At 47.4% G+C, this 27,283-nt stretch overlaps 1 protein-coding gene and 2 pseudogenes across 2 annotated transcripts; all 3 read right to left on the bottom strand.

Annotated features, from left to right (window-relative positions):
• Nucleotides 1–10: 10 nt before the first annotated feature.
• TMEM171 (transmembrane protein 171) lies at nucleotides 11–10,358 on the bottom strand. 2 transcript variants are annotated; one of them, XM_059916562.1, is made up of 4 exons: nucleotides 10,222–10,358; nucleotides 6,601–7,307; nucleotides 2,513–2,654; nucleotides 11–282 (listed from the first exon to the last, which is right to left on the bottom strand). In XM_059916562.1, exons 2-4 carry the CDS (start codon nucleotides 7,238–7,240, stop codon nucleotides 87–89), a joined length of 978 nt encoding a protein of 325 aa, XP_059772545.1. In that variant the 5' UTR covers nucleotides 7,241–7,307; nucleotides 10,222–10,358; the 3' UTR covers nucleotides 11–86. The 2 variants fall into 2 exon arrangements, with proteins under 2 accessions (XP_059772545.1, XP_059772546.1); XM_059916563.1 differs by lacking the exon at nucleotides 10,222–10,358 and adding an exon at nucleotides 9,433–9,515.
• Nucleotides 10,359–24,232: 13,874 nt separating this feature from the next.
• LOC132362304 (ATP synthase subunit a-like) lies at nucleotides 24,233–25,063 on the bottom strand (annotated as a pseudogene).
• A 193-nt stretch (nucleotides 25,064–25,256) lies between these two features.
• LOC132363340 (cytochrome c oxidase subunit 2-like) lies at nucleotides 25,257–25,959 on the bottom strand (annotated as a pseudogene).
• Between the last annotated feature and the right edge of the window lie 1,324 nt (nucleotides 25,960–27,283).

The raw sequence follows: 27,283 nt of genomic DNA, 5'->3' as shown, positions 1-27,283 counted from the left end.
ACATAGCCGATTCTGTTGTATTTTTTATTAGAAAAACAAATTAAATAGTGACTGATTCTATAAAAAACTGAACTGGAGTCCATGGCTCATGGTGGGGAAGGCTCAGAAGATGGAGACAAGGATGTGGAGGCAGCAGTTTCTTTTTCTTCGTATCTGGGAGGCAATTCGGATGAGAGATAGGGAATGTGTGAGGTCTCGGAGGATGAAGCAGTCCCAGAAATAGTATATATAGATTCACAATCTCTCTCAGAGGCTGCGCCTTGGCCCTCAGGAGTTGGGATCCTATGAAGAAGGAGAGAGAACATGAAAGGGAGCAGAGGCACTGAGTCACATGCCTTAACTACCAGGTTCTTTTCACATGTTTAATTAGATGCATTTGGAAACATTTGCAAGGGTCTCCAGAGTAATTTCTTCCATATTCTATTCTGCAGAGATATGTTTTGATTTCTTACCCCTTCCTGTCCTTAGAGCTCATGGTTACTTTAAGACTGTCTCACTCCTGTTGTCATTTCCCTTGTCACTGAAAAGACGTAGAGTACAAACACACAGATGCCTTCCGAAAAGAACATGCACACACACAGTTACTCTTCTCTGCTATTTCATCTTCTGAGACAGCTAATGGAAGGTAGACGGACTTATGCAAAGAGAAAATTAAATCATTAAGCCAAAAACTTGAAGGAAGGCAGGAAGATGTACTGGTTAATGGAGTGGGGTCTAGCAAAGGGCAGACCTGCATCTGAATTTCCACTCTGCTGCTTTCTAGCTGTCTGATCTCAGGCAAGTTACTTAACCTCTCTAAGCCTCAGTTTCCTCATCTGTAAAATGGGGATGATGACAGTGCCTACCTTCTAAGTAACTATGAGAATGACCTGAGGTAATGTAAGAAAAGGCAGACTCTGGCATAGCAACAGCAGTAGGAGTAGTTTATAGCAGCAGTAGAAATAGACATTTATTTTAGGGCTCTGGGAAGTTCATCATTGGAGAAAAGAATACAAAAATTCACTACGAGAATTCTACAAATGTCCAGAACCTAACCTCCCTTTCACCCACACAGGGGAACTCCTGCATTCATCCCTGGTTAGATCTCCAGCTCATCACCCGGTTTGAAGTACAAGAACATGTGCCGTGAAACATGAATGACCAGGTATGGCAGCCCCTGTCCCTAGCACACTCGTGACATCTCTCAGGTCCTGCTTCTCACTGCTTTCAAAAATGCACGTGTCTCAAAAGTCACTTTTCACTGAGTCCTGCTTTGCCCTGTGAGATTTTCCAGTGATCCTGCCTTCACTTCCTACGCCCTGGTTTCCCATTTGGGAAGGTACGGAGCCTTTTCCAGCCCTGCTCGTCCCTGACACTTCCCAGAACTCCTTCCTTTCACGCTTTCCCCGCCCATGCATTCTCCACAGGTCTCTGAGGCCTTGCCCTCTTGGTTTCAGCAACCTCTTTGCCATTTCATCTCCAGTACCCCATCTCTCTCCCAAGACCTGGCCCATCCGGTCTACCTCAAAGGCCCACACCTCGCTCTCCCTCTACTGCAAGCCAGCTCACCACCTTCTCCCACTTACACAGGCCCCGTCTCTGTCTTCCTCAGTCAGGGACATTCCCTGTCCCTGTCACTCACCCTTGACACCATGATCTCTGCTCTTCGTCCCTGCCGTCCTCCACAGCAGACATCCTCACACACTCCTCCCTTTCTGACCACCCCAGTCCCAGGCTCCTGTCACCTTCAGCCTGTCCATGAGAGTAGGCTTCCCACTGGTCTGGTCACCCCCAGCGTTTCCCCATCACGAGCTGTGCTAACCACTGCTCGGACCCTGTTGCCGTGACTTCACAGCCTTCAATGGCATCCCTCTGCCTCAAGGAAAAACACTTATATTTACACTGTTTAATCTGACCCCAGGTACGCCTCCAAATCTGTAGCATGTGGAAAGCATGGGGGCTGGGGATGGGAGTCTCATATTTCTCGTCGGTCAATCTGAGAAGGCTCTGAGGCCCAGGGAACAACTTAACATTGAGGGGACAAGCCTGGCGTGGTCAAGTCAGGGTGCAGGTTGATTTTAGCCGGCCACTCAAGTACCTCCATTAGATACTGAAATGCTCTGTACCTGCTGGAGGTCCCCTGGGACCCTCAGCCCTCCCACAATCTAAAGCAGCAAAGCCTAACTTAGCAGGGGCCTCCTGGGTTCTGCTCCAGCGCTCGGGACAGCTGATGGGTTTGTGCAGCATTCTGAGGATAAGCCCCGCTAGGACCACATAAAGATGCCTGGAGAAGGCTGCATATTAACCCGGCATAACCACTTCTATAATTTTTAACTTATGTGCTGCCCAAAGTTTCCTGAAAAGTCCTAGGAATATTAAGGCAATAATTCTGGCATAATGTTAGCCAAAAAGATACCCATACTTGGATGGCTACACCTCTACCATAGCCTTAAAGCTGATTTGGCCTGAACGGAGACATAGGCCTGAAAAGCTTAAACTTTCCCACTCTTGACGTTCAAACGGAAAGTCTTACCTATAGTTAAAAAGACTGTAATATGAAGGTGGATTTTCATCTGGGAGCAAACTGTCAGCCCCAGGACTCCGAGTAGCCGCAGAAACTGAAGACTCAGGAAAGTAAGGTGGTGGAGGGGGTGGAAATATGATCACGGCATCACCTAAGGAAACACAACATTTCATTGACGATAGGTGAGTAATAAATGCAAGCAAATGAGCAAGAGCCAAAGAAATTAATTATGTATTTGGCCCATCTATAGAAAAGGTCAAAACACCAGAATTTAAAAGTGAGCCTATCCAATTTACAGAGACGGAGAGCAGAGGTTGCCAGGGGCTGGAGGCTAGGGCGACTGGACTTAGTGTTTAACGCAGGCAGGGTTTCTGTTCAGGATAATGAAAAACTTCCGGGAATTGATCACGGTGGTGGCTGTAAAACATGGTGAATGTACTCAATACCACTCCACACTTTAAAATGATTCAACTGGTAAATTGTATGTCTATTTTGCCACATTAAAAAAAAAAATAGTGGGCCTATATTTCATAGCAAGTCTGAGCTAAAGCATTTCTGTGAAGCATTTGCTAACAATGTTCCTTACCTCCCCTGGGATGTCTGCTGCTACAAAGCTTTTCTCGTTTTCTACTTACAATTTTAATTCTTCAAAAGTTAGCTGTTGGATAAAGTGCCTCCGTTCCTCAAATGCAGTTTCAACCTCTGAACAAATGACAGTACAGCCACAATACAGCCCATCATCCCTATTTCCATACTTGTGGTTTATGCACTTGAAGAGTTTTTTTATCTACCAACGTTTCTTCCAAGCTTTACAAAAGACAGTCAAACTCAAAGAAAAGCTAGGGTTTTTTTGTTTGTTTGTTTTGTTTTTTTGCATATCTGTTGGTACTGTTCACTCCAGAAGACATCCCTGTGTTTGGGCGAGGAGAACTGCGGACCAGATGCAAGCTCTAACTTGATTCCAACACAAAATGTACCAGATGAGTTGCCCAGAACCTCCTAGACATGTGGGCACCACTACAAAGAGGTCTGAGGGCGGCCTCTGATAAGCTGGCAGCACCAAATGACAGCTCAGGAAGAATGAAGGAGGAAAGAGGACTTTACTTCCCTGCAGGGAGGAGATACTTTGTACTGGTGGCAGAGCTGATGCTCACCTAGGTAGCTGCAGGGTTCTCTAAAGCTCCCGGGGTTCCACTTGCCAGTTCCCACCAAGCGTGGCCCTGAACAAGTGATGTGCCCTCTCTAGGCCTCCCTCAGCCACCACATCTGTAAACTGCAGGCTGTAACTGTACCTGCCTCAGAGAACAGGTAGGAGGACTGGATTTGCACGTGGGGTTAAAATGGTGCTGAGCACGGAGCAAGCTCTCTCAACTGTAACACATCCTCAAAGGGATTTTCTTCACAACCACCAGCAAGTGGCACCTATTTGCATGTCTGAAGAAACATTCCCAACTGGCAGTCTGGCCAGTGGTTCCACTCTCCACCTTGATGCCTCAGTCGCCTCCCCAGAGGTAACTTAGCCCGGCAGAAAATGCATTAACTCCATCTCTCCTTCTGCAAGGAGATGGCGGTTCAAGCTTTTAATATACGTCGCTAACCGAAGCTGGAAAAAGCATAGTGGTTGTCTTGGGATTCTCATTTAATTTTTTCAGAAGGTCTTGGTAGGTCAGAGGAAGGTAGGTTGAATGTTCACTTTAATTACACATTGTAGGACAAGGGATCTGGAAACAAGCCTCTAAAGCAGGCTGATCACCTATCAAACACAGACAAGGAAGTACTCAGAGTCTCCAGTTATCTCTGAGGCTTATCGATCCCTCTGCCAGGTCAGCTCCCAGCCCTCTTGCTCTCCCCGGAAAGTCCCATGCCCCTGGGGTTTCCCTTCCACTATGTCCTGAAAGACTTGATGTCCTCTGTGAGTTGACCATACACCTGCTTGTGCATCCAGGGTCCAGCACTAGGTGTGCCCACAATGCAGATATCATGCATCTTGGTTTATCTCTTCTGTCTTCCATTCTGGGAAGAGCTGCATTCTGGCACTTAGCCAAGAACTGCCTCTTAGCACCCCAATTTCCCTCATAAGGCAGAACTGACCATTGACAGACAATGCCTGGAGTCTTAACAATTGTGCTAAAAGGCATGATTTCTAAAAACGTAAACCCTATTCCACAATACCAAAGGAGAGAAAGACAATGTGCTAGATTTTCACAGGTTTGATAGGACTTAAACAGTTATGTGGAAAAGATTTTAAACTATGCAGTGCCAACATTAGGACAGAACCGCCCAGGAGTCACTCCAGCACAAGCCCTGCTCCCTGCCGCCCCCCCATTCCAACCACCAGGAAGAAGGCTGGGCCCCAAAACTCCCTGATAGTAAACCCAAAGGACACACCTTGAAATGTTCCCGACTAAGTGGAAGGCCATGAGCGTCTCATGAGTGTATTTACTTGGACCCCACTGTGTTCCCCGAAAGAACTAAGAACATCTATAATATTGGGTGACCCCTTTCGTCATGTAACGACAACCCAGGACACCTGGTGAAGGATGAAGCCTGCAGAAACAGAATTACGCAAGTGCCTGGGGAGGGCGCTATGCAAGGGCCATAGCATACGCATGCCCACGGCCTCGGTTAGGATCCTGGCTCTGCCACTTGCTAGTTTGTGACCTTGGGCAAATTACTTGGGATCCCTGACCCTTGGTTTCTTTATCTTTAACATGGAGACACTAAGAGCATCTGCCTCAGTGGATTATTGTAGGTGTGAATGAATTTCACACGACAGGCCCTTGACAAGTACACGCTAAAACACCTAGATGGGTATCTGGCCCAAGAATAAGCCCTATATATTTGTTAGCTATTATTAACATATAACTAATATTGATGTTGTCACCATAATTATATAAAAGCACAAATAAGTAAGCTGGGAGCTTCGACCCTGGCTGAACACAAGGATCGCCTGTAAATCCATCTGCCCTTCCTTTCTGAGGCCAATACCACGCCAGGCCCACAGCCCAGGGAATCCCCACAGTGAGTACCGCCGGCTCGACAGACAGCCCCACCCGCGAGAAACATCTCACTCGCCACCTTCCTTCCCTGTTCCTTCCACGCTTTCTGCTCTGTAATCCTCTTTGCCCACCCAGCCTTTTAAGCCTGTTAAGGCTGTGGCTTCAGAGTGGGAGACTGAAATAAAACAGTGATTTGCAAAAATGAGCAGCGATGGGGTGTTTTCTTTGTCTGTGTGAACATGAGGCCAAAGCTACTGATATGGTTCTGTGGGGACCTGACTCTGGCAAATGGTGATCCAGCTCTTCTGCAGATCCCTGGGGACCCAAAGGGACTCTCTAGGCACTCCATGGAGGAAAGAAGCGACAGGTGCTGTCACATTTCATCTTCGTCTATGCCACTGCTTCCAAACCTTGCTCCGACCCTGAAGCCAAGGATGAAATTACAGAAAATGAAGAATGATGCGGAAAACAGTACAGAAGACTCCCTCAAAACATGGAAGACCAATGGACTTGTGATAGACTCAGAATCCTAGATATTAGTGCTGACAGGAATCTTAGAAATGCAGTGCTCATTTTATAAATACATAAAGTAAGGCCAGGAGAGGTTAAGGACTTCCAAAGACAGCCAGTCAGGGATGACCAGGGATGAGAACCCACGTTTCCAACAACCAGAAGTGCCGTAAGTGTTTGGTGTGAGAATAACAGGGGAAACAGGGTCACTTGGCAGGTACCTTAGGTTTTAGAAGGCTCCCAGGCTATCCTCAAGGAGCCTCTCACTTTCCTCTTTATTTGCTCTGTGACCTTAGTGAAGGTCACAAGTTAATGTCCCAATGCTTTTGCTAGATCATAAGGAATTGCTGGGAGGAAATGATGTGCTCAAGGATTCTTATGGGGATAACTACAGCAGCAGAACTGTGTCTGCGTGCATCTGCGTGCGTGTATGTGTGTGTGTTTGTGAGAGAGAGAGAGAGAGGGAGACACAGGGACAAAGAGAGAGAAGGAGAAAGAGAATCTAGGCCAGACCCGGGAGCAGCTCAGTGAAGCCTTGATGCTACAGCCATGGTGATATGAACAAGAACAGGAAGGACAGCCACCCACCTACAGTGACCTGGATGGGCTCCATGTTCTGGGTCTGTCTCTCTTCACTTTCAGAAGCATCCTGGCCCACATTCAAGTTGTTTCTCTTCTTAACATGGGCAACCACGAAGAAACACAATCCCACAAGCACAATCAAGGGTCCCAAGATCTGCAGGGACAGGAATCCACAGATCTGGGGCTCTGAGTCAGCAGCGTCTGTCTCATTCAGCGGTTCCTGCGCCCAGTCTGAGCCGCACCCGGGGACCCAAATGCCCAGTACACTGATGAGCATACCGCTCGTCAGGAACAGAAACCCAAAGATGAGACACTGGACAAACTGGCGGCTCTCCCCGCAGAGGAAGGCTCGGTCGGAGGCCCCCTGGTTGCCTCGCAGGCGCTCCTCACTTCTCTGAAGTCGTGCCCGGGAGCGGGCCAGGACCACAGCCCCCAGCCCAATCACGGCACACGCGGGCCCGGCGATCTTCAGCACCATGCTGCAGTCTGGGAGGGTTTCGTATTGGCATGCCTGGAACCCAAAGATGGACAGCAGGACTCCCACACACAGCAGGATGGCACCGATGACAAAAAGGAAGAAAATGAGCTTGGTGACACGCCTGTCTCCCTGGACCCCATCTGGCTCGGCAGCAGCTGCGGGAGACATGGCCAGAAGAGGCCACTTCCCCGAGGTGGGTGGGATGTGTTCCTTCCCTTCAATGGTTTCAACAACTCTGCAGACATAACCAAACACCAGATTAAAGTAGGCGCAGGTATTCCTGACCCGCCCTGTTCTTTTTCCCAGATCACACTAGGATGAAATCATAGGGAACAGAACTTTGTGCAACTGATACACTATAGCACAATGAGCTGGTTCATGAGTCAGAGGAACTGGCATTCAGAAACTCCTGAATATGTAATTTTATAAAGATATGCAAGAAGGGCAAATGCAATTACCATGCACCTAAGAGTATCTTGAAAAATCAAAACCCATGCAACAAAAGTAACTGGGTGTGGCTCTTCCTGTTATGAGTCTTAACAGACGCACTTCCCCAGGCCAAAAAAAAAACAAAAACAAAAACATAAAAACAATGGTGAGTGAAGGAAGAACCACAGGGATTGTTTCTGATTTACAAACATCCCGCATTTCATCACAGCTGCTATGAGTATTTCCAAGTCGGTAAATTTTCGTTCAGTAACTAACTTTCCATTTCCTATTTTAGACTGCAGCAACTTTCCATTCCATGCTTTATCCTAAGGCTACACCTACGGGAGACCCAAGTTTCAACTGAATGGGAAGGCGGTTCAGGAACACAGTGAGTTTGGTGGATTTTAAGTTAATTCTGTCAAAATGTGACTCTTGAGTTCTCAAACAGGCACACACTGGGGCTGCCCTGAAATCTGGTGGCCTGGCTGCTTGGTTCTGGGATAACCCACGGGGGTCTGGTAGCACCTTGTCCCCCAGGTGGGCAGGTGGCCTCTTGCTCACCCTCTTCCATGGTGCCACCCACTTCCACAAAAAGGTTTAGACCCAGTTAAAAATAAGCAGCCGATAAAATCACCAGTTACAAAACACTAAACAGCAACAGAACGTGACTTTGAAAGAAGAGTATACATGAAATCAAGTGGGAAAGCACCTTCCATAAGACCACCCAAGCCCGGTACTTCAAGGGTCTCATATATTAAAGGTATCCCGAGCAGTGGGTAAAGAATTGTCTACCTTACACACCCTGACTTTATTATCCAGTTATCTTGTCTTACTCTAATGAATGGAATATTTTTCCAGGACCCTTCAAGTTGGGGCACTCAAAAAGACAACCCAAGTGTAAAGAACATTTTCACTTGCTCAAGGAAAGAAAACTTTAAAAATATTTTGTGCCACTTGCATCCACGGTCACATGAAGGAGCTCAAGATTGAGTCGCTAAAGCCAAGGCCATCTTGACAAACCCAAATCGTGTCCAAGTAGGGTCAGGTTAGGTAAAGAAAGGAAACAACCGGTCTTATGCTAGGAAGTGCTTTTCCAGGAAAAAGTAAGATACAATCAGAAGGAAGTTGGAGAAAGAAGGAAATAGAGGTGGGAAACAAGCTTCCGCGTTAAACTTGGACAAACTATATTTATGAAGATGTAATTAAGCTGAAACAAACATTTAAAGTATTGCACAAATTAAAAAAAAATTCTGAGTCCTGTAATATCTTTTGCTGGTCTGAAGATATGAATGAGGGGTGACTCTCTGCCACAAAGTCCTATCAATTCATTGTACCTTGGGTTGATACCTTGACTTTGTCGTGAGTCACAAGGCTTCAACTGCCTTAAGGCAAATTCCCCAATACTAGTAAAGCCTAAAACTGGATCTGTAGCTTCCTTTCCATGGACTCGTGGACTAAGCACCTGGCATAGGTGTTAATCCCCCACCCAAAATAATACGTGGGTAGTTCGTTCTCTCTCCCCTCCCCCCCTCCCACAGATGCGCTCACAAACTGACTCAGAGACATCTTTTCCAAATACCAACCTACATTTCATTTCCCCAAAGCCAAATTCGCCTCCCCAACGCTGTTTCCCAAAGGACATTTCCAAATCAGCAGCGTGTCACCACGTCCAAAGCTCTCTGTGTTTGGGTACTGACGCAAAGAGAGGCAAAGTCCTTTACGGGAAAGAGCCTGGTGGGTTGAGGGAGCCGGAGCGCAACACCAGCCCGGAGAGCTCGGCGCGCGGCTCCCGCGGGCGCAGGTGCAGTGCGGCTCCTCCGCGCTGCGCCGCTCCTCGCTCCCAGCCTGGACCCCAAAGCTCAGCGCCCGCCCCGCGGCCACAGAGCGCGGGCTCCCGGGGTGCAGAGGAGCGCGGGGCCGGGAGCGCTTACCTGAGGCTCCGTCCTGCGAGGGCGCTGCCTGCGCCGGCAGTCGGCGGGCAGCCCGGCGCCCGCCTCCACCCGCAGCCTCCCGGGCGGCGGCCCGCACCGCACACTCCCACCTGCGTGTCCCGGCGCAGAGGGCGGGCCGCGCGGTGTTTACGGAGGAGGCGGTGCCGGCGCGGGCAGGGCAGGGCGGACTGGCGGGAGCTGGCCGCCGCCGGGTGCTGCCCTTCGGGGGCCAGAGGCGCGCCCGGCTCCGGGGTGGAGAGCGAGGGGCGGCGGACCGGGCGGCTTCCGCGTCCGTGACCGTGCGCGCGAGGAATCCGGGAAAATGCCCCCCTTCCTCCGCCTCCTCCTCCTCCTCGGCCCGTGGCCCTGCGGGCACGGGGCGGCAAGTTGGGGTTCTCCTGGCTGTCCCAACTCGCGAGGCGACGGTCGCGGTCCGGGCGGCGTGAAGGGAGCCGGTTCCCTTCCGGGCCGAGAGCCCAGAATTTGGGCCGGGGGTGGGGAAGAAAGGGCAGCGCCTGTCCCCCTTTTTGGTGAGGCCGCCGCCCAGGCAGGGGTCCCCGCGTTCCCGCCGCCGCGCCCTCTGGGACGGGTGCACCCGGGGGCCTGTGGCCCTCCTGCCGCTCCGGAGCCCTTGGCTGGGGTCACTGGGGCTAGACCCTCGCCGCGAGCTCCCCGACGAAGAGGTTATAGAGTCACCAGGTCACAGAAACGTGCGCTCCATTAGCGTGTGAGACAAGGGTCCTCCATGCCCGAAGCGTACAGGCATTCGGTCCTAGCTCCGAGACTCACACGTATGGTCGTCATGGTCGTCGCAGTCCCGGTTTGCCATCGAACCCCCTTCCCGGTTCTCAGTCGCTAATGATTTGCCGGACTTAAACTGCTCCCTTTCTCTGCCCTTGAACCGGGCGTTTTGGGATGGGTTTGCTAATCCCCGTGGTACTTGTAACCTGCCCCGTGACACGTGACATGGAATCAACTGTGCCAGTTTCCACATCAGAGGTCAGGGCGCTGTGAAAGGTGAGTCAAGAGTTCAGCCCAAAGAGGGGAGTGCCATGAGCCCTGCGGCCTTTCCCATCCCTGGCACTTCTCCCTGGAGTCCTATCCACTTTGCCTGAAATCAGCCCAGTCATGAGTTAACGCCAACTGCCTTAACTTTTTGGAAGTGCGAACACCTTGCATACCTGATACAGCAAGTTGTTCCCAGTCGTTTTTCACTGCAGTAAAGAATGATTTGGCTTAGCTGATTACAGAAGGGAGAAGGAGACTCAAAGAAGGGCTCAGAGGGAGGCAAACAGGGAATGGTGGCCACCTGGGTTCTGCAGGTTGGCGGGCTGGGTGGGTAAGACAGGGCTTCATAAGGGACGCAGACTGGGCAGGGTCTAGCGGGAGGGATTTGCTGGGCCACTTGACCCAGTGGCCAAAGATTATTACTACCTTGAATATCAACACCCCTTGCTCTGGGCCAGGTTCTGTGTTGCCTGCTTTACCTACATACAGCCTGTGGTTCTTTGCTGTGTGTCTCCAGCAACTCAGAGAAGGTTGCAGGCCGAAGGCAATAGGGGAGCTAAAAAGGTCATTTTTCAGCTGAGGAAACCACAGCCCAAAGATGTAAAGTGACCTCCACAGATGGTTAATGTGGAGCAAGGGCCTGAACCAGGCTGACTGTCCCTCCTGGGTACGTCTGTCACCCAAAGGACACACAATGCCACAAACTCAGAAAATGTCTTTTTATCCTGTGGCATTTTTATCCCTACAACAGAACAGACGCTATCCCAAGGACATTGTGGCAATCTGTGTCCGGGTGGAGCTATCCTGGTCAAAGTGTCAGGTTATACCACCTGCTGGAAGGGCCTCAGAGCACGCCCAGCTAACGAGCAAATAACCAGCAGTGGCGATCACACAACAGCAGCGGGCACGCAGCTTTCTAAGAACGCAGCCCTGACTATAGGATTTGCCTCCCTACACAGGTCTGCTAGCAATTCCTTTCTGTACAAGGGGGTTTCCTTTTCCTTTCCCTAATCATTCTTTCCTTCTCCCCTATTTGAAACTCAGTCTCTGGCCACGTCGTGTGTGGACCTGCAAGGGCCCTGTTGATACAGCTGCCCCTCTGGTGCCACATGACTGCAGGCTGGCCACACATGACGGATTTGAATGTACTGGCACCAAGGACAATCAGATTAGCCTCCACTTGGGATGTCTGCCACTTGGACTGTTTGTGTCTTTTGGAGCCTGTTTGACTAAATTAAACTCCTTGGAAACCAATCATCGGTCATGTATGAAAGACATACCCACCAGCATTCAAGGTGCTTGTCTTTGTAACCTGTTCTTAAGAAAGAGACTGAATGACCTTGTCACTATCTAAAACCTGGGGGCCTTTTCCAGCCCATGTGATAGTGAAAAAAGATCAGCCCAGGCCGAGTCCTTAGAAAAATAGCATCAGAACAAGCTTAAAAAATGGATGAATCTTGAATTCAGGAAGTGAATATGGAGGGTAAAGCTGAGGAATGCAGCAAAAGCTTGAGAGGAATGAGAAAGCAAGCATATTGACTATCTATCATTGCATAAGAAATTATCCCAAAATGTAGAGCTTTTTTAAAAATTTATTTATTTTATTTATTTATTTTTGGCTGCATTGGGTCTTCGTTGCTGTGCGTGGGCTTTCTCTAGTGGCGGTGAGCGGGGGCTACTCTTTGTTGCAGTGCGCTGGCTTCTCACTGTGGTGGCTTCTCTTGTTGTGGAGCACGGGCTCTAGGCGCGTGGGCTTCAGTAGTTGTGGCGTGCAGGCGCAGTAGTTGTGGCTCACGGGCTCTAGAGCACAGGCTTGGTAGTTGTGGCTCACGGGCTTAGTTGCTCCGCAGCATGTGGGATCTTCCCGGACCAGGGTTTCAACCTATGTCCCCTGCATTGACAGGCAGATTCTTAACCACTGCGCCACCAGGGAAGCCGCCAAAATGTAGAGCTTTAAACAACAAAGATTTATTCTCTCACAGTTTCTGAGGGTCAGGAGTCTGGAACAACTTAGCGGGGTGGTTCTGGCTTGGGATCTCTCATGAGGCTGCAGTCAAGCAGTTTGCTGGGGCTGCATCGTCTGAAGGCCTGACTGGGGCTGAAGGACCTGTTTCCAAGGTGGCTGTCTCCCATGGCTGTTGGCAGGAGGCCTCAGTTTTTCACTATGTGAACCTCTCCACAGAGCCGCTTGAGTGTTCTCATGACATGGCAGCTGGCTTCCTCTAGGGTGAGTAATCCAAGAGAGGGCAAATGAGGAGGCAGCTGTAGTGCTTTTTATGACAGCCTCTGAAGTCCCACACCATTGCTTCTGCTTTATTCTAGTCCTTAGAATTGAGTCACTAAGTCAGGGAGAGAGGGATTAGGCTCCACCTCTTCAAGGGGAGAGTATCAAAGAATTTGTGAACGTATTTTAGAACTGTCACAGAGGACTGTGGTGATATTTGGGGGAAGAAGGGAAGAGCACTTCAGGCAGAGAAAACAGCAAGTGCAAAGGCCCTGAGACAGGAGCAGGCATAGCATATTCAAGGAAGAACAAGAAGCCAGGGTTGCTGGAGTAGGTAAGCAAGGGAGAGTGGAATAGGAGGAGGTCAGTAGGGCTTGGTGGGCCACTGTAAGTCCTTTTTTTTTTTTTTTTTTTTTTCTGGCTGTGCCGCGCCGCTTACAGGATCTTAGTTCTCCGACCAGGGATTGAACCTGGGCCCTCAGCAGTGAAAGTGCAGAGTCCTAACCACTGGACTGTCAGGGATTTCCCTGTTGTAAGTACTTTGAGTAAGATGAGAAGCCTTTGGAGGGTTTTTTAGCTGAATGTGATGTGATCTGACTTATTTTAAAAAAGAAAACAGAGGCTTCTGGGTGAGCATAGCCAGAGGAGGAGGAAGTAGAGATGAAGAGACCATTTAGGAGGCTATTATAAATAACCTGGAAGAGAGATGACCGTGGCTTGTGTTTGGAGGTGATAAACACAATTGGATTCTGTATATATCTCATATAATACATCTCGAAGATAGAGTCAACGGGGTTTTCCATGGACTGAATGTGGGTTTTGACTCCAAGGTTTTTGACCTGAAGAACTGGAAACATGGTTCTGGCATTGACCGAGACTAAAGGCAGGACAAGTTTGAAGGGGAAGCTTCACAGTTCAGTTTGGGACATGTTAACTTTGAGCTGTCCATTAGACACCTGAGTGGAGAAGTTGAGTAGGCAATGGAATATATAGGCCTGGAGTTCAGGAATTCTGGAAGGAACAATTTCCTGTGGTCTGCCAGTGATGTTTATTACAAAATCAAGATGGCTGTGCCCATCCTCTGGAAGAGTTTACACATGCATATGTGGCTACTGAGGGCTCCAAGCAGGCATAAAGCAAGGGGCAGACTGATGCCTGACAATCCCCAGGGCACTGCCAACCTGGAGAAGCAGCTCAGGACAAGTGATTTGCTCAGGGTTCTAGAATTCAGTATGGCCATTTTTCAGGATTCACAAGATTACAGAAAGACAATTCATCAGATGAGTCTGCCAGCTTCTGGTTTCTCATTTCTCTCTTGGTTGTTCTCTGGTTCTGCCCCCAATTAACCTTGGCACCCAGAGGCATGCATTCCTCTCTTCCAATTCCTGACATTTCTTGAGCCTCCCCTGGGGTTGGTGTACAGGAACTTGCTCTCGAGTGCTTGGTCTTGGATCCATGTTTCAGCTAATATTCCCAGGACTCCCAGTGACGCCTTTGAACCGAGCTGGGCCCCCTCCAGCTGCCTAACCCTGCAGAGAGTGCTGCAGTCAGGCGAGGCCGAGGTTCTTGGGGCATTTTCTTCTGCCCCACCCTGATGTTAGATGTAGACCTGGGGCCTGAGAGCTATGTCTGGGGTGGGATTGACTGATTTAGCAAGCTTGAGTTGAGAGTTTCAATTTGGCCCCTTAGCTGACCTCAAGTGCAAAGATGAATTTTTTGCAGTCATTTTATTGCCTGGATTGGTGCTATTGATTTTGTGTGGCTGATAACAGCTCAGCTTGAGTGTGGCTAGTCAGAGCCAAGGGTGTGGAGCACAAGGAGTTGTCTGAGACAGAATGAAAGTGAGGATTTGCCACTTGGTCTTATCAGCAGAGGCCTCCACACTGTTGAGGGAGGGAGACCCCTTCAACAGAGGTGGCAGCATCTGGGCAGCAGACTAGAGGAGACCAGTGTGTTGACAGTAAGAAGTCTGTGGAAATGTAGTGGTCTTCTGTCTCCTGGCATCTACTGTTGGCTCCATCAAACACCTGCAGTTCACTGGGTCCCAAAGAATGAGTCATTCCTCCCGGCATTTATAACAAGGGGATGAGTCGGACCTCAGTTTAGATCTTGGCTTTGCCATTTACTAGCTATGTGACCTCAGGCAAGTAAACAACTTTTCTGTGCCTCAGTGTCCTCGTCTGTAATAAGGAAATAAACCGACCTACCGCAAAGGATGCCTGGAGGAGTAAGTTTCTGGCACGTGGAGGGCCATCAGTGGACGTATTCCGGCTAGTCACCTTGTCTCCCATCTGCGGCTCCTCCCCCATAACCTTCAGGAAGGTTGATCTGATGATGAATCCACAGAGAAGGTATAGAGATAGAAGAGGAGGGAGGTCAGCATGCCCAGTGAGAGCAAAGTGACTTGTGTTGACTTCGAATGCTCAGTTTGCAATGGTTTGAGTCACTGCCAGCTCAGCTCACTTCTTCCTGAAGCACGTCTCCTAGTTATTTCTCAGCATCTCACCGGTGTGTGTCACGTGATCTCAAAAACTAGCCGTCCAGGTGGTCACCCTGTGTTATCTGCCCTGTCGTTCTGCCTCTGCTCCACGACTGTCTGCAGCCACCCAAGCTTCTGGAAGGCGTCTTTGCTGCTGGTGTCCCTGGAGGGGTATGGGGACCCTGCCAGGTGCTCCCCCAGCCAGCCAGTGGCCGGAGTTTGGGGTTCTAACTGCCTAACCTCTCCCAGGTCCATCTGCGTGTCTCAGCCCCATCACTGCGCCCTTGGTTCTGCCCTCCACTTCCTGGCTGCCACTTATGATTCCAAAAAGGATTCAAATCAGTTTACAGTGTTTCGAAAATATAGCCAGATGGAATAAATATGAAAATAAATGAGAAAAAGAAGAGTGAAAGAAAAGGTTAAGTGTATTTCCTGCCTCGTTCAAACAGCTCGTTGCTAATGTGCAGGGCGGGCTGGGAGCCTTTCGATGTTATGCATTCAACTCATTTACCCATTTTAGGATGAGATCTGGAAACTTGTCTGAGACACTTAGAGATGGCTCTCCAAATGGCCCAACCCAGACCCCTGGGAGTGGGCCATCTGACCACTGAGGGTCCAGCAGGCAGGGTGCAGCCTCCCTGGGTGGCACTGGTCATCTCCTCACAGTCACACACCTGAGCCCTGGCTTCTCCTGCAGCCACTGCTGGCCCAGAAAGTGAAGCAATAAGAATTTGGACACCTGGGAGCCGGGCATCTAAAAAATTAAAGGTGGTTCGGCAGGAAGCCACCTCCTGAGTGCCCCGGTCCCTGGTCAGTCACAGCCGCAGAATGCAGGTAAAGCTAGGGCTTGAGGCAGTGTTGATTCCAAAAGAAGGAAAAGAAAACTGCTCTTTGGGGTTTTTTCTTGTTAACCTACCTCACAGGGTTATTGAAAGGATTAAATGAATACAGAAAGACCTACTGTAATTTGTGCTTGGATGCAATTCGGGGAGAAATATTTCCTCCTGAATAGTGATAACAGCGAACCCCTCCATAAAACCTGCTCTGTGTTTTCAGTGATGGCCGTGTCTTACTCACTTGCCTTTCATGATAATCCGATGAGGTAGGTATTGCCGTGCCCCATTTTACAGACTCACAAAGAGGTGAGCAGCTCCTGCCTTGCCAGGAAGTGGTTGAGCTGGGCTTGACGCATCAAGCTTCTCCCGTCTCACGGATGAGTCTGAAGACCTGCCACAGCACCCTTCCTCGCTGTGCACGGGAGGTAAAATGGCTGTTTTTCAATGTCAGTTCAGAGTCATTCAAGGGCAAGCTAACAAACTCCCATTCATTCTTTAAGTCTCCAATTAAAGGTCATTTCCCCAGAGAGACCTCCTCATCTGAAGCAGCCCTGGTTCCCCACACTGTCTGTTGTTTTCATAGTACCTGGTATTTTTCATTCAGGGCACTAATCACAAGCGTAGTTATTTATTATCCCTTTGAAACCACTTCTCCCCCACCCTTTGCTGTTTGAACCACTGTGTCCCCTTCCGTCCTTCCTGTCCCTGCCATCACTGATCTCCCAAATCTCCTGTCGTCTAGCTAGGGTCTTGGTACCTGGCACTCAGTTCTCTTCCATTTCAAATCCTGCCTTAATCCTGGATGCTTTTACCCTCGCATGGATGACACCTGGCCTTCTCCTCTCCAGATCTTTGTGTCCATCCACCTCAGGGGATGCCTCCCGCCAGCTCACACTGGACCATTCCTGCTACTACCGTCCTGCACGCCCACCCGGACCTTGCGCCTGCTCCAGCGGACTCCTCTCCTTTCTTCATGTCTTTCTTGTGTAGTTAGATTCCAAGGCCTGTGAGGTCAGTGGCGCTCTTTCTGATGCCCTACATTTCCAGGCCTGCATCTTTTCATACACCGTCTGCCAGCACGGCCTTTGCTCACTTGTGTGCTTTGCTCAGAGCCTGCACCTCTGCAGATGAGTGCTGCTGGTGAAAGAACAGCTCTGGACTCGATTGCTATCGGTGTCCCCACACCCAAGGGCCCTCGGCAGTGCCTGGCAACCCAACCGCATTTTGCTCCTAGACTCACTTTCCGACGACGGTTTCAGCAGGTGGCCCAAGACCCAGGGAGACTTTTCCTCCCCTCCAGTGACGCCTCTGATGGTCCAAATCCCGGCCTGGCTAGCACGGTTCTTCAAGAGAAGACAACCATGGGTAAACCCTTGGCCAAACAGGCTCCACCTATGATGCCCCTGGCATGGGGTCCCGGGGTTATAGCTCTTGAATTTGTTCTCAAGTGCTTGGTTCCTAAAGCAGGATGGCTTCTAGGTCGAGTCAGGGGCTTCAAGCCCTAGGCTCCTGCTGTGCCAATGCCAGTTCTCCCTTCACAGTGACTTTGCCCTGACCCTGGACCCACGTCACCATTCTAGGCTCCCCTCACTTGGATGAGTTCTTCCTTGAGGGCTCTAGATATTTCCTGTCGAGGCCTAAGTCAGAAGCACCTCCATCCAACAGCGAGATGTAAGAGAGGAAAGATAATTTTCACTCTACTCTCCTGAATTCTTGGCTGAAACCCTGTAATAAAAGAATATTAACAAGAGAAAAACAAACAGAAGTTTACTATCATGGATACCTCATGGATACATGGGAGATACCCAGGGGAAAATGAGTAAGTCCCCAAGGTGGCCTAGAATTCAGGCTTAAATGCCATCTTAGCAGGGAAAAGGGAGGGGGAACGGTGGCTTCTTTGGGGAGAGTAAATGGTTTTTTGGGGGGGGGGTGAATGGGCCCTTAGAGGAATAGATGGGAGGTGTGATAGTTTGTGACAAAGTTTGTTGGGTTGTGGTGTTGACTTCTGGAACTTCTCTTCTATGGTAAGAGTCCATCTTCCCTGACTGATGAAACTCCTGGAAAGGAGATTTATGACAATTGAGTTTCGTTTGGAAGATCAGTCTTCAGGTAGACCAGGGGAGTTCAGAGAAAGCCTCTTTCTGCGTTTGCTGTTTTTCAAGTGCCTACAGCACTAAGAATGATTTTTACACTTTAAATGGTTGAAAAAATGTTTGAAATGAGAATATTTTGTGATGTGGAAAAATATATACATATGGTGTATATTTTTGCAAAGCAAAATATTTATTTCAAAGAAATATAGTACGGTGATTAATAAGAAATGCTCTTGTATAAAAATATTACATTAGGATAAAATTCTGTGGGGAGGAAGTATATGGAAATAAAAGTTTACAATAACAGAAAGCATGTAAAATGTATTACCGTTAAAGAAAAACTGGGACTTCCCTGGTGGTGCAGTGGTTAAAGAATCCGCCTGCCAAGGCAGGGGACATGGGTTCAACCCCTGGTCCGGGAAGATCCCACATGCCATGGAGCAATTAAGCCCGTGCGCCACAACTACTGAGCCCACGTGCTGCAACTACTGAAGCCCGTGTGCCTAGAGCCCATGCTCTGCAACAAGAGAAGCCACCGCAATGAGAAGCCTGTGCACCGCAACAAAGAGTAGCCCCCGCTCGCCGCAACTAGAGAAAGCCCACACGCAGCAATGCAGACCCAACAGGGCCAAAAAAAAAAAATTAAAATTAAATTTAAGAAAAGAAAAGCTGGATAATTTTTACTAAGCGATTATGATCATGTCGTGAACTAATAAGCTAAACCAACTTAATCATATACGCCTCTCAGGTTTAGCTACCAAAGATGTCTGAGGTACCCGAAGGCTAGCTACTCCCTCACAATCCCACTAACAGGTGAAAGCAAAGGTCTCAAACATCTCGGATCGACTTCTATGAGACATACAGACGCTTATTAAACACTGTTAACAATCGGGCACAAAGCAGCTTATGCAGCTGCCCACCCATGAGCGTGACGACACTGACCTCTGGAGGTGGCACCCCAGAGCCAGGATTTTCTGTGCTCAATAAGCATCAGGCCATCGGCCATCCTCGTCCATCAGCCGCTGGCTGACTTGTCAGGGGATAAGCCTCTGGTGCCTTCCCTCTGGGCACATCGACCTTGCCTGGGTCCACTCTAGGGTAAGGGGTACCTCTAAAACCATAGCCACCCACAGTCCTGCATACCTCTAACTCCCCAAAGAAAAAGCCCATCATCAACATTCATTGTGCCGGTTAACAGGCCACTGCTTTCACCAATAAAACCACACTTCGGACCTTTATGCTAATTAGCTGAGTCCAGGTGTGGATTGAGATGAGGATGCAGATACACTTGTGGAAGCGTCCTGGCCTGTGGCCTTTCTGATCCTAGCTTTCTGGTATCCTAGCTGACCTGTTGGAGTTTAACCTGAGTAGCGCACACACAGTATCACACTTAACTGCAGAATTTTAAAATAAATCACAGACATTTATCAGTGAGTGTCAAACCATTGATATGTGTATCCTCTTAGGCATCTTTAAAAATGAGGTATATTTCTATGTTTAAATGTCAATAATTTACAACATGACATAAGTAGAAATCCTGTCTATTTAAATTTATGATGAAAATTTTACATGCCAACTTTAAATGAGCAAGGGGGTACATAGTTTTAAAAATGACTTCACGGTGACCCTAGGCAGGGCTCTCTTTGGTGGTGGCGAAGATGTCTCCTTGGCCTACTTGTCCTTTGTTCACCCTCTTCCTGGAGCGCTCAGAGCTCTGCGCTCCAAAAATCAGGTGGAGCGGACTTTACAACACAGCCAAGTTCCTGGGACACCTTCTCCCAGCAGAGGGGGCCTTCTGGCCTTCCAGTTCATACCTGAGAGAGGCTCCTTGGCAGATTCTTCCAGAACGAAGAATATCTGTCCTATGTGGTGTGCTTCCTCCTCTTAAACTGAGTGGCACCGGTCACTTAAATAGCAGCTTTTCTCTTTAAAAAAAAAAAAAAAAGTTTTACTTTACCAGTGCCCCCTTCACAACTCAATTCTACATGTATTTGTTTTGTTTTAAAGATATGTGTGCCTTATTAGACTATAAGCACCATGAGAGCAGGGATGTGTCTGAATTGCTTCCCACCATATTCCCAGGGTAGAACCATGGTAGGTGCTCAACGAATATTTGCTGAATGAAGAATGAGACGAGATGAGATGGAAATGAAACAGAAGCAGGAGATCCCCTGTGTCAAAGCTGACAATGGAGGAGGAGTTAGGCCAGCAGTCAGCCAACCAGATCTGGTGGTTCTAAGGAAACTGGATAAAAAGCCTCTGAGGATGGAAAACAGAAGACAGGCCAGCCAGTCCTGGACCCAAGCAGAACAGATCAAGAATCCTGGGAATTCATGAGGCTGAGTCTAGATATGAATTTACATGAATGGCTTGTGACATAAATAATAATTCCTTCTTACTGGTCCCTCGTTGCCGGGCTTCCGCGTTCCTCCACTGCTCTCCTTAGCTGCGACAGTTCATCTTTCATTTCCTGCTTTCTTAGCCTTACCATGAGCTCCTGCTTGTCTTCATTATGCTCTTGTTTTATGGAGGTCATAGCTTCATCAAATTTCTAAATTCATAATTTTATATTTGGTCTCATTTTTCATGTTTCTCAAATGTGTTTCATGGAAACCTATTTCAGGTGACTATACTTCACCTGCTATTTGTTTTTCCTGTCATGCTTCTCAATATTTTGTTCTCTCTCCTTTTTGTTTAACTATCACTACAGAGACATTTTATCTATTTTTATTTTTTTAAATTAATTTATTTATTTTTGACTGCGTTGGGTCTTCATTGCTGCACGCAGGCTTTCTCTACTTGCGGTGAGCAGGGGCTACTCTACCTTGCAGTGCACGAGCTCTGATTGTGGTGGCTTCTCTTGTTGTGGGGCACAGGCTCTAGGCGCATGGGCTTCAGTAGTTGTGACACGTGGGCTCAATAGTTGTGGCTCGAGGGCTGTAGAGCGCAGGCTCAGTACTTGTGGCACGCAGGCTTAGTTGCTCCACGGCATGTGGGATCTTCCCGGACCAGGACTTGAACCTGTGTCCCTTGCATTGGCAGGTGGATTCTTAATCACTGTGCCACCAGCGAACTCCCAACATAGACATTTTAAATCATTACTCTCATTTGGATAAGGTGAGAGTTTCATGGGCAAGGTGTTTTTAGGAGTTTTGTATGGAGAGAGGACAGGCCTGCACTCCAGACTGTAACAAGTATTCTCCTATGACGTGATGTGAGGGGTGTGAGTTCATTCTTTTATACTTTACTCCCCCCAAACCAACCAAGATTGCAACTATAGAGCTCAGACGGAGCCTTCTGTGCAAATACGGCTTGTACATGTGATTCCACAGTTGACCCTTCTTCCCCGCATATTCTTGGAGACAAATCAGGTCAGAGAAACTCCTGCTGCCAAGGCACTTGCTTGTTCTCATTGCTAAATAGCTCTTTAGTTTTGTCCTCCGAATGGTCGTCACCTGCTTTTGGAGAACCACGTATGATCAATTTTATTTGGGAGTTGCACTTACAATCCCAAAGGCACCCTTCCCACTTGAGATATTTGCTTTCACCTGCTAATGAGGTGATGGGGGAGGAGCTAGCCTTCCCTCACTTCAGCGGCAGGACTCTCCAGGATATTCTCATTCTCTGTTTGGCTGTAATTGCACTGATAGCTCTTTATTATGTTTTGTGATTTTGAGTTATACGTGTCCGCTAGCTTTGTCAAGGGGGTAATTTCTGTTTCTCGTTGTCATCACTGTCTGGGGACAGTTTTGAAAGGGAGAAGAGGGCAGCATTTGTTGTAAAGTAGGCATCTCCTTGGGTGGGTAGGGTTTTGAATGTCGGCAATGGAGTGGGGGGGAGAGAGAGAGAGAGAGAGAGAGGGAGAGGGAGAGAGAGAGAGGCAGGCATCATAGGTGAAGCAAGAGATGGTGATGGACAAAGGTCAAGGGTTTGAAGAGCACTTTGGAGTCAATGACCAGATTGGTTTAGGCTAAAGTATTGCACGAGGTCAGGGGAAATGTGAGAGAAATTTGCTTGGAAAAAGTCAGAGGGATGATACTTTGGAAATCCTTCCCTGCCAGACGTGATTTTTTTACTCAATTGTATAGGCAAAGGAGAACGATTGAAAGTTTAGAAACAGTGCATTAGCAGGTGATAGCTTGTAAGGCAGATTGAAAGTGGAGGGGGCAGCTGGCAGCAGAAAGACCAGTGATGAGATGAGATGAGAGACCAGTGATGACACTTGGAAGAGAGGCGCTACGGAACCAGCCTCCCGTCCACCACACACACACACACACACACACACACACACACACACACACATACACACACAGAGTTTAACTGATTTACTCACACTATATAGTTCAACAAAGATTTAAGCTGGTTTACATAAGACATATAACACAACCATATAAAATGAAATGACAGATGCCACACTGTAGTATAGAATCCTGTCCACCCCACTCCCCTGCACCTGACTTGAGTTCTTGAAGACCAGACCAATGTGTCTTGTATGTCTTTCTCCTCCTTTGTGGGAGGAGGATGTGTAAGAATGAACGGAGGAAAGGGAGAGCTAGCCTGACAGAAAGCCGCCTGCCGTCTCTCTCCTGCACGGACCTTAGCGGACTTGGCAGGTCAAACAAGGGCCACGGAAGGCGTCACTGAGGGAGGCCGTGGACTCCCTTTCCTGGGAGGGACTTAAAAATGAGGCAGCGGAGGCCTCACGGCATCTCCAGGTGCCCTTCCATGAGGATGTCTCTGGGACTCGTGGAGGCTGCTCTCGGGTGTTTGAGTTTAGGGGGAGGTGGGCTCAGGGACGCTGAAACGCATGCTCATCCGGGAGTAGCACACACTGAAGGTGATGGGGTGGAAAGCACCTCTCTTCTTGGCCCTGGCCTGCAGAAGGAGCCATTTCTGTGTCTTTTATGCAAACAGATAAATTTCATTTCAGACGTTCTCTCTCCACCCCCGCTGGTAGCTACTTATCCAGTGGACCCTGTTTGCCTCAGCTGTCTCTTAACCTGCTTAGATCTTTCTGGCCTTTTCAATTTAGGAGCCATTGTCTTTTCCCATGTGAAAACCCTTAGGTGGGATACCAGCTGGGGAACATCAACCAAACTTGTAAAATTTGTTTCTCTTTGGAGCTAATAAAAGGAACATGGATGGGCCCCAGGAGACCCAGGTCTCATCCTGGCTCTGAGCAGGAGCCGGGGAATTGGTTTAATCTTTCTGTGCCTTACTTTCCTCCTCTGTAAAGTGGGGGGAGATGATCACTTTCCTTGTCGGCCTCTACCCTGAGGCCGTGGAAGAGAAGAACGCTTGCTGGCGTGGGAGGGGTGGCAGGAGCCCACCCAGCAGAGAAACCCTCACTGGTCCAGAGACTTTGAAAGGTGGGCCAGGTAGATCCAGGCTGGGGCCTCAGTCCTGTCTGCTGACAATTTGAACCCGTATCAGGAAAGAAACAGAGGGCACCAGTCATGCAGACCATGAACAGGAAGGAGCAGAGGCTCCGGAGGACTCCTAATCCCAACTCTGCTGCCGCCTCACAGGGCGGAGGGGCAGGAGGGGCCCTGGAGCTCAGGAGTGGAAAGTCTTTTTTCAGCCCCAAACCCTTTACTCAAGCTCAATCTTGAGTATGGACTACCAGGAAGGCCCAATGTGTAAAATAGATCTTGGGCTGGACTCCTTTGGAACACAGCTTGGTCCTATCTGACCTGCCCTTTCTTCCTACACACAAGGAAACTGGGACCCAGAGAAAGCAATGCTTCCCTAAGATCACACAGCTGTTTTCATGACAAAGAACAAAAGAGAAACAGTCCCGAGGTCTCCATGTTGATGAAGACAGATTTCAGGACCAGCCAGGAGAAGTGGGAAGACGAACTGAAGAGGCAGCTAGAGGTGAGTAAGAAAGAGTGAGGGAAACCTTGCCCAGGGAGGACAAAGTCCTGAGGGAAAGAGGTGACTTGACGGGTCCCTCAGGAAAAGGGGGCTCTGGGAATGGGGTCAAGTCCTTTGAAAGGGGGTCGTGGCAGGAAACAACTCAACTTTTGCCATCAAGGCAGCTCTGTACTGGGGAAAAAGCTCCAGGACTCTTCCAACTGAGGGTTCCTTTAAGTGCGGGGCTCCTGGAAATTGCAGGGACTGGAGTTTACTATACGATATGCATGAGTTTGGTGGGTCATTAAGTATTATCATGCAAGTAAAGGCTTCCTAGTAGTTAAATACATAAACTTGAATCAAAGCTATTGAGAATTCAAGAAAAGTAAACAAGATCAAAATAATAAGTGTGATAAAAGCCGTAGTAGGGCTAACACTCATTACGTCTTGCTCCTCCAATTAAATGAATTAATAGGTGGCCAGCAGTAGTGCTGGCTGTTAGGTACACAGCTAAGGCTGTTGGTTGAATAAACAGCCTAATGGTTTAGATAGTTACTAATACAGGACAGAGTGGGATGGTTGTCCTTTGGGGCAGGAAATGGGCTATAAAGATGCTTCTGTTTTGTGGCGGAAGCCAGTAATTACTGTTCCTGCTCATAAGGGAATGGCGATTCCTAGATTTATTGAGAGCTGTGTAGCAGGTGTAAATGAATGTGGTAGAAGGCTTAGTAGATTTTTTGAGCCAATAAATAAAATATTGATAAGTGATGTATTAGGGATCACTTTTACTTGCATGATAATGCAGAGTGACCCACCAAACTCATGCTTATCATGTAGTGAATCCCAGGCCCTGCCCACTTAGAGGAGCCCTGCGCTTACAAGAACCCTCATTTGGAAGGGTCCCGGCGCTTTTTTCCCAGTGGCAGAGCTGCCTCAATGGCGAAAGTTGTGCTGCTTCAGATGGCCATTATTTGTTTTGATGTAAGTTGAATTCGTCATTGTTGGATAGAAATTATGCGGTTATTAATTAGTTGGTGAGGTATGGGAAATAAAACACTTGGGAAACTATTGGAATAACAATAGGTAATCCTGTTATTGTTTGGGTAGTGAAAGAGGTGAATAAATCTTTGTTCATTTTGTTTCTCAAGGGGTGTAATGTTTTGATGTTTTGTTTTCAATTCTGAGTTGAAAAATAAGAATGTTTTGAAAGTTAACTGAAATATAATAAATAGTACTATAATTATAATAGTGATGAATCATGTTAATGTATCTAGTTGTGGAATATCCTTAAGGGAAGGTTAAAATTCTCAGTCTTTAACTTAAAAGGTTTATGCTATTTCGCTTCTTAATGATTTTATAATTTGATGTCGATCATTTTTGAAATATTTTAGTGGGATTAATTCGAGGTCAATAGGCATGAGGTTATGACATAACCCCCAAATTTCTGAATGTTGTCCACAGTATGAGCCTGGTCATGTAGAATTAGGGTTGTTTAAGGTGCCCTGCAATAGCATCTGTCTTGAGGCCTACGGATGAAATAGCTCATGAGTGTATGATGTTTTCGGGTGAAATTAGTATTTGGACTGTTATTTCTGTAGGTGAGACTGCTCCGTTATATATTTGTAGTAGTTGTAGTTCTCCTGGTTTTAGATCCGTTGTAGGAATTATATAGGAATCAAAATTTAGAACTTCATATTTTGTGTATTCACAGCTTCATTATCATTGGTCACCTAAAGTTTTTTCAGTTAGGAAAGGATTATTAATTTCAACGATTATATAAAGAATTTGTAACGATGGTAGAGCACTTAAAATTAGAATAATAGCAGCTAGAATAGTTCAAACTGTTTCTACCTCTTGTGCATCTATTGTACTTGTGTGAGTTAGTTTAGTTGTTAGTAGTGATGAAATGATGTAAATAACCAAAGAACTAACTGGGAAAGCAATTATAAGTGTATAATCATGAAAATGTAAAAGTTCTTCTATAACAGACAATGTTGCATCTTGCAAGCTTAGTTGGAATGGATATGGCATAGAGATGTAAAAGGTTTGAACCCATAATTTAATTTGACAAAGTTATGTAAGTTTTACTAATATCTCACTTATTGAGAAAGACACAATGGTTATGAAGTTGGCTTGAAACCAGTTGGAGAAGTTTTGATTCCTTCCTTTCTTAAATTTATGTAAGTAGGTTCTTCAAATGTATGATATGGTGGGGGAAATATCCATGCAATCATTTAAGATTGGAAGTTGTTAACTCCACTACTGATACTTCTTGTTTAGATGCGAAAGCTTGCCGTATTATAAAAATTACTGGTATTACTGCTGTTAATGAAATGAACCTATGGATGAGACGGTATTTCATGTTGTGTATGCATCTGTATATTCAGAGTAACATCGTGGTAGTCCTGAAAGGCCAAGAAAATGTTGTGGAAAGAGAGTTATATTAATGCTTACAAATTTAATTGTAAAATGAAGCTTTGCTCAGGTTGAGTTGAGTCTATAGCCTACAAATAACGAAAATCAGTGGACAAAGCCTCTTATAATGGTGAATACTGCTTCTATTGATAAGATGTAGTGAAAGTGTCCTGCTGCATAGCATGTATCATGAAAAACACTGTCTAAGGATGAATTAGCTAGGACAATTTCCGTTAAACCTACTGTAAATAAGAAAATAAAACCTAAGGCTCATAATATGGCTGGTGATCATTTTATTATCACCTCCATTAGTTGCTAATCAACTAAATACTTTTACTCCTATGGGGATGGCAGTAATTAGAGTAGCTGATGTAATACATGCTCATATCAACATCTATTCCTACTCTGAACATGTGTTGAGCTCATATGAGAAAGCCTGGGAAGACATTATGGCTCAGACTATTCCTATATACCCCAAAGGTTCTTTTTTTCCCAAATAATATTTGATGGTATATGATATTATCCTGAAGCCAGGTAAAAGAAGGATGTAAAAATCTGGGTGGCCAAAGAAATCAGAATAAATGTTGATATAAAATTGGATCACCTCCACCTTCAGGATCAAAGAAAGATGAATAGATTGTGGTTATTAACAATAAAGTGATTCTGGCTGCTAGAACTGGGGTTGACAAGAGTAATAGTATGGCCAGAAGTAGGATGGATCAAACAAACAGTGGTGTTTGGTAATGAGATATAGCTGGAGTTTTTATACTAATAATTGTGGTAATAAAACTAATAGCACCTAGAATTGAGTATACACCTGCTACATGTAGGGGAAAAAATGGTTAGGTCAACAGAAGCTCCCATGTAGGCTAGATTGCCAGCTAAACATAGATATACTGTTCAGCCTGTTAGCCTGTTCTAAAAATGGTGGTGGAAGAAG

This window comes from Balaenoptera ricei, chromosome 3 (genome assembly GCF_028023285.1).
Source record: "Balaenoptera ricei isolate mBalRic1 chromosome 3, mBalRic1.hap2, whole genome shotgun sequence".
In the NCBI taxonomy this organism is placed as follows: Eukaryota; Metazoa; Chordata; class Mammalia; order Artiodactyla; family Balaenopteridae; genus Balaenoptera; species Balaenoptera ricei.
This window is presented reverse-complemented; position numbering and strand designations above follow the sequence as displayed.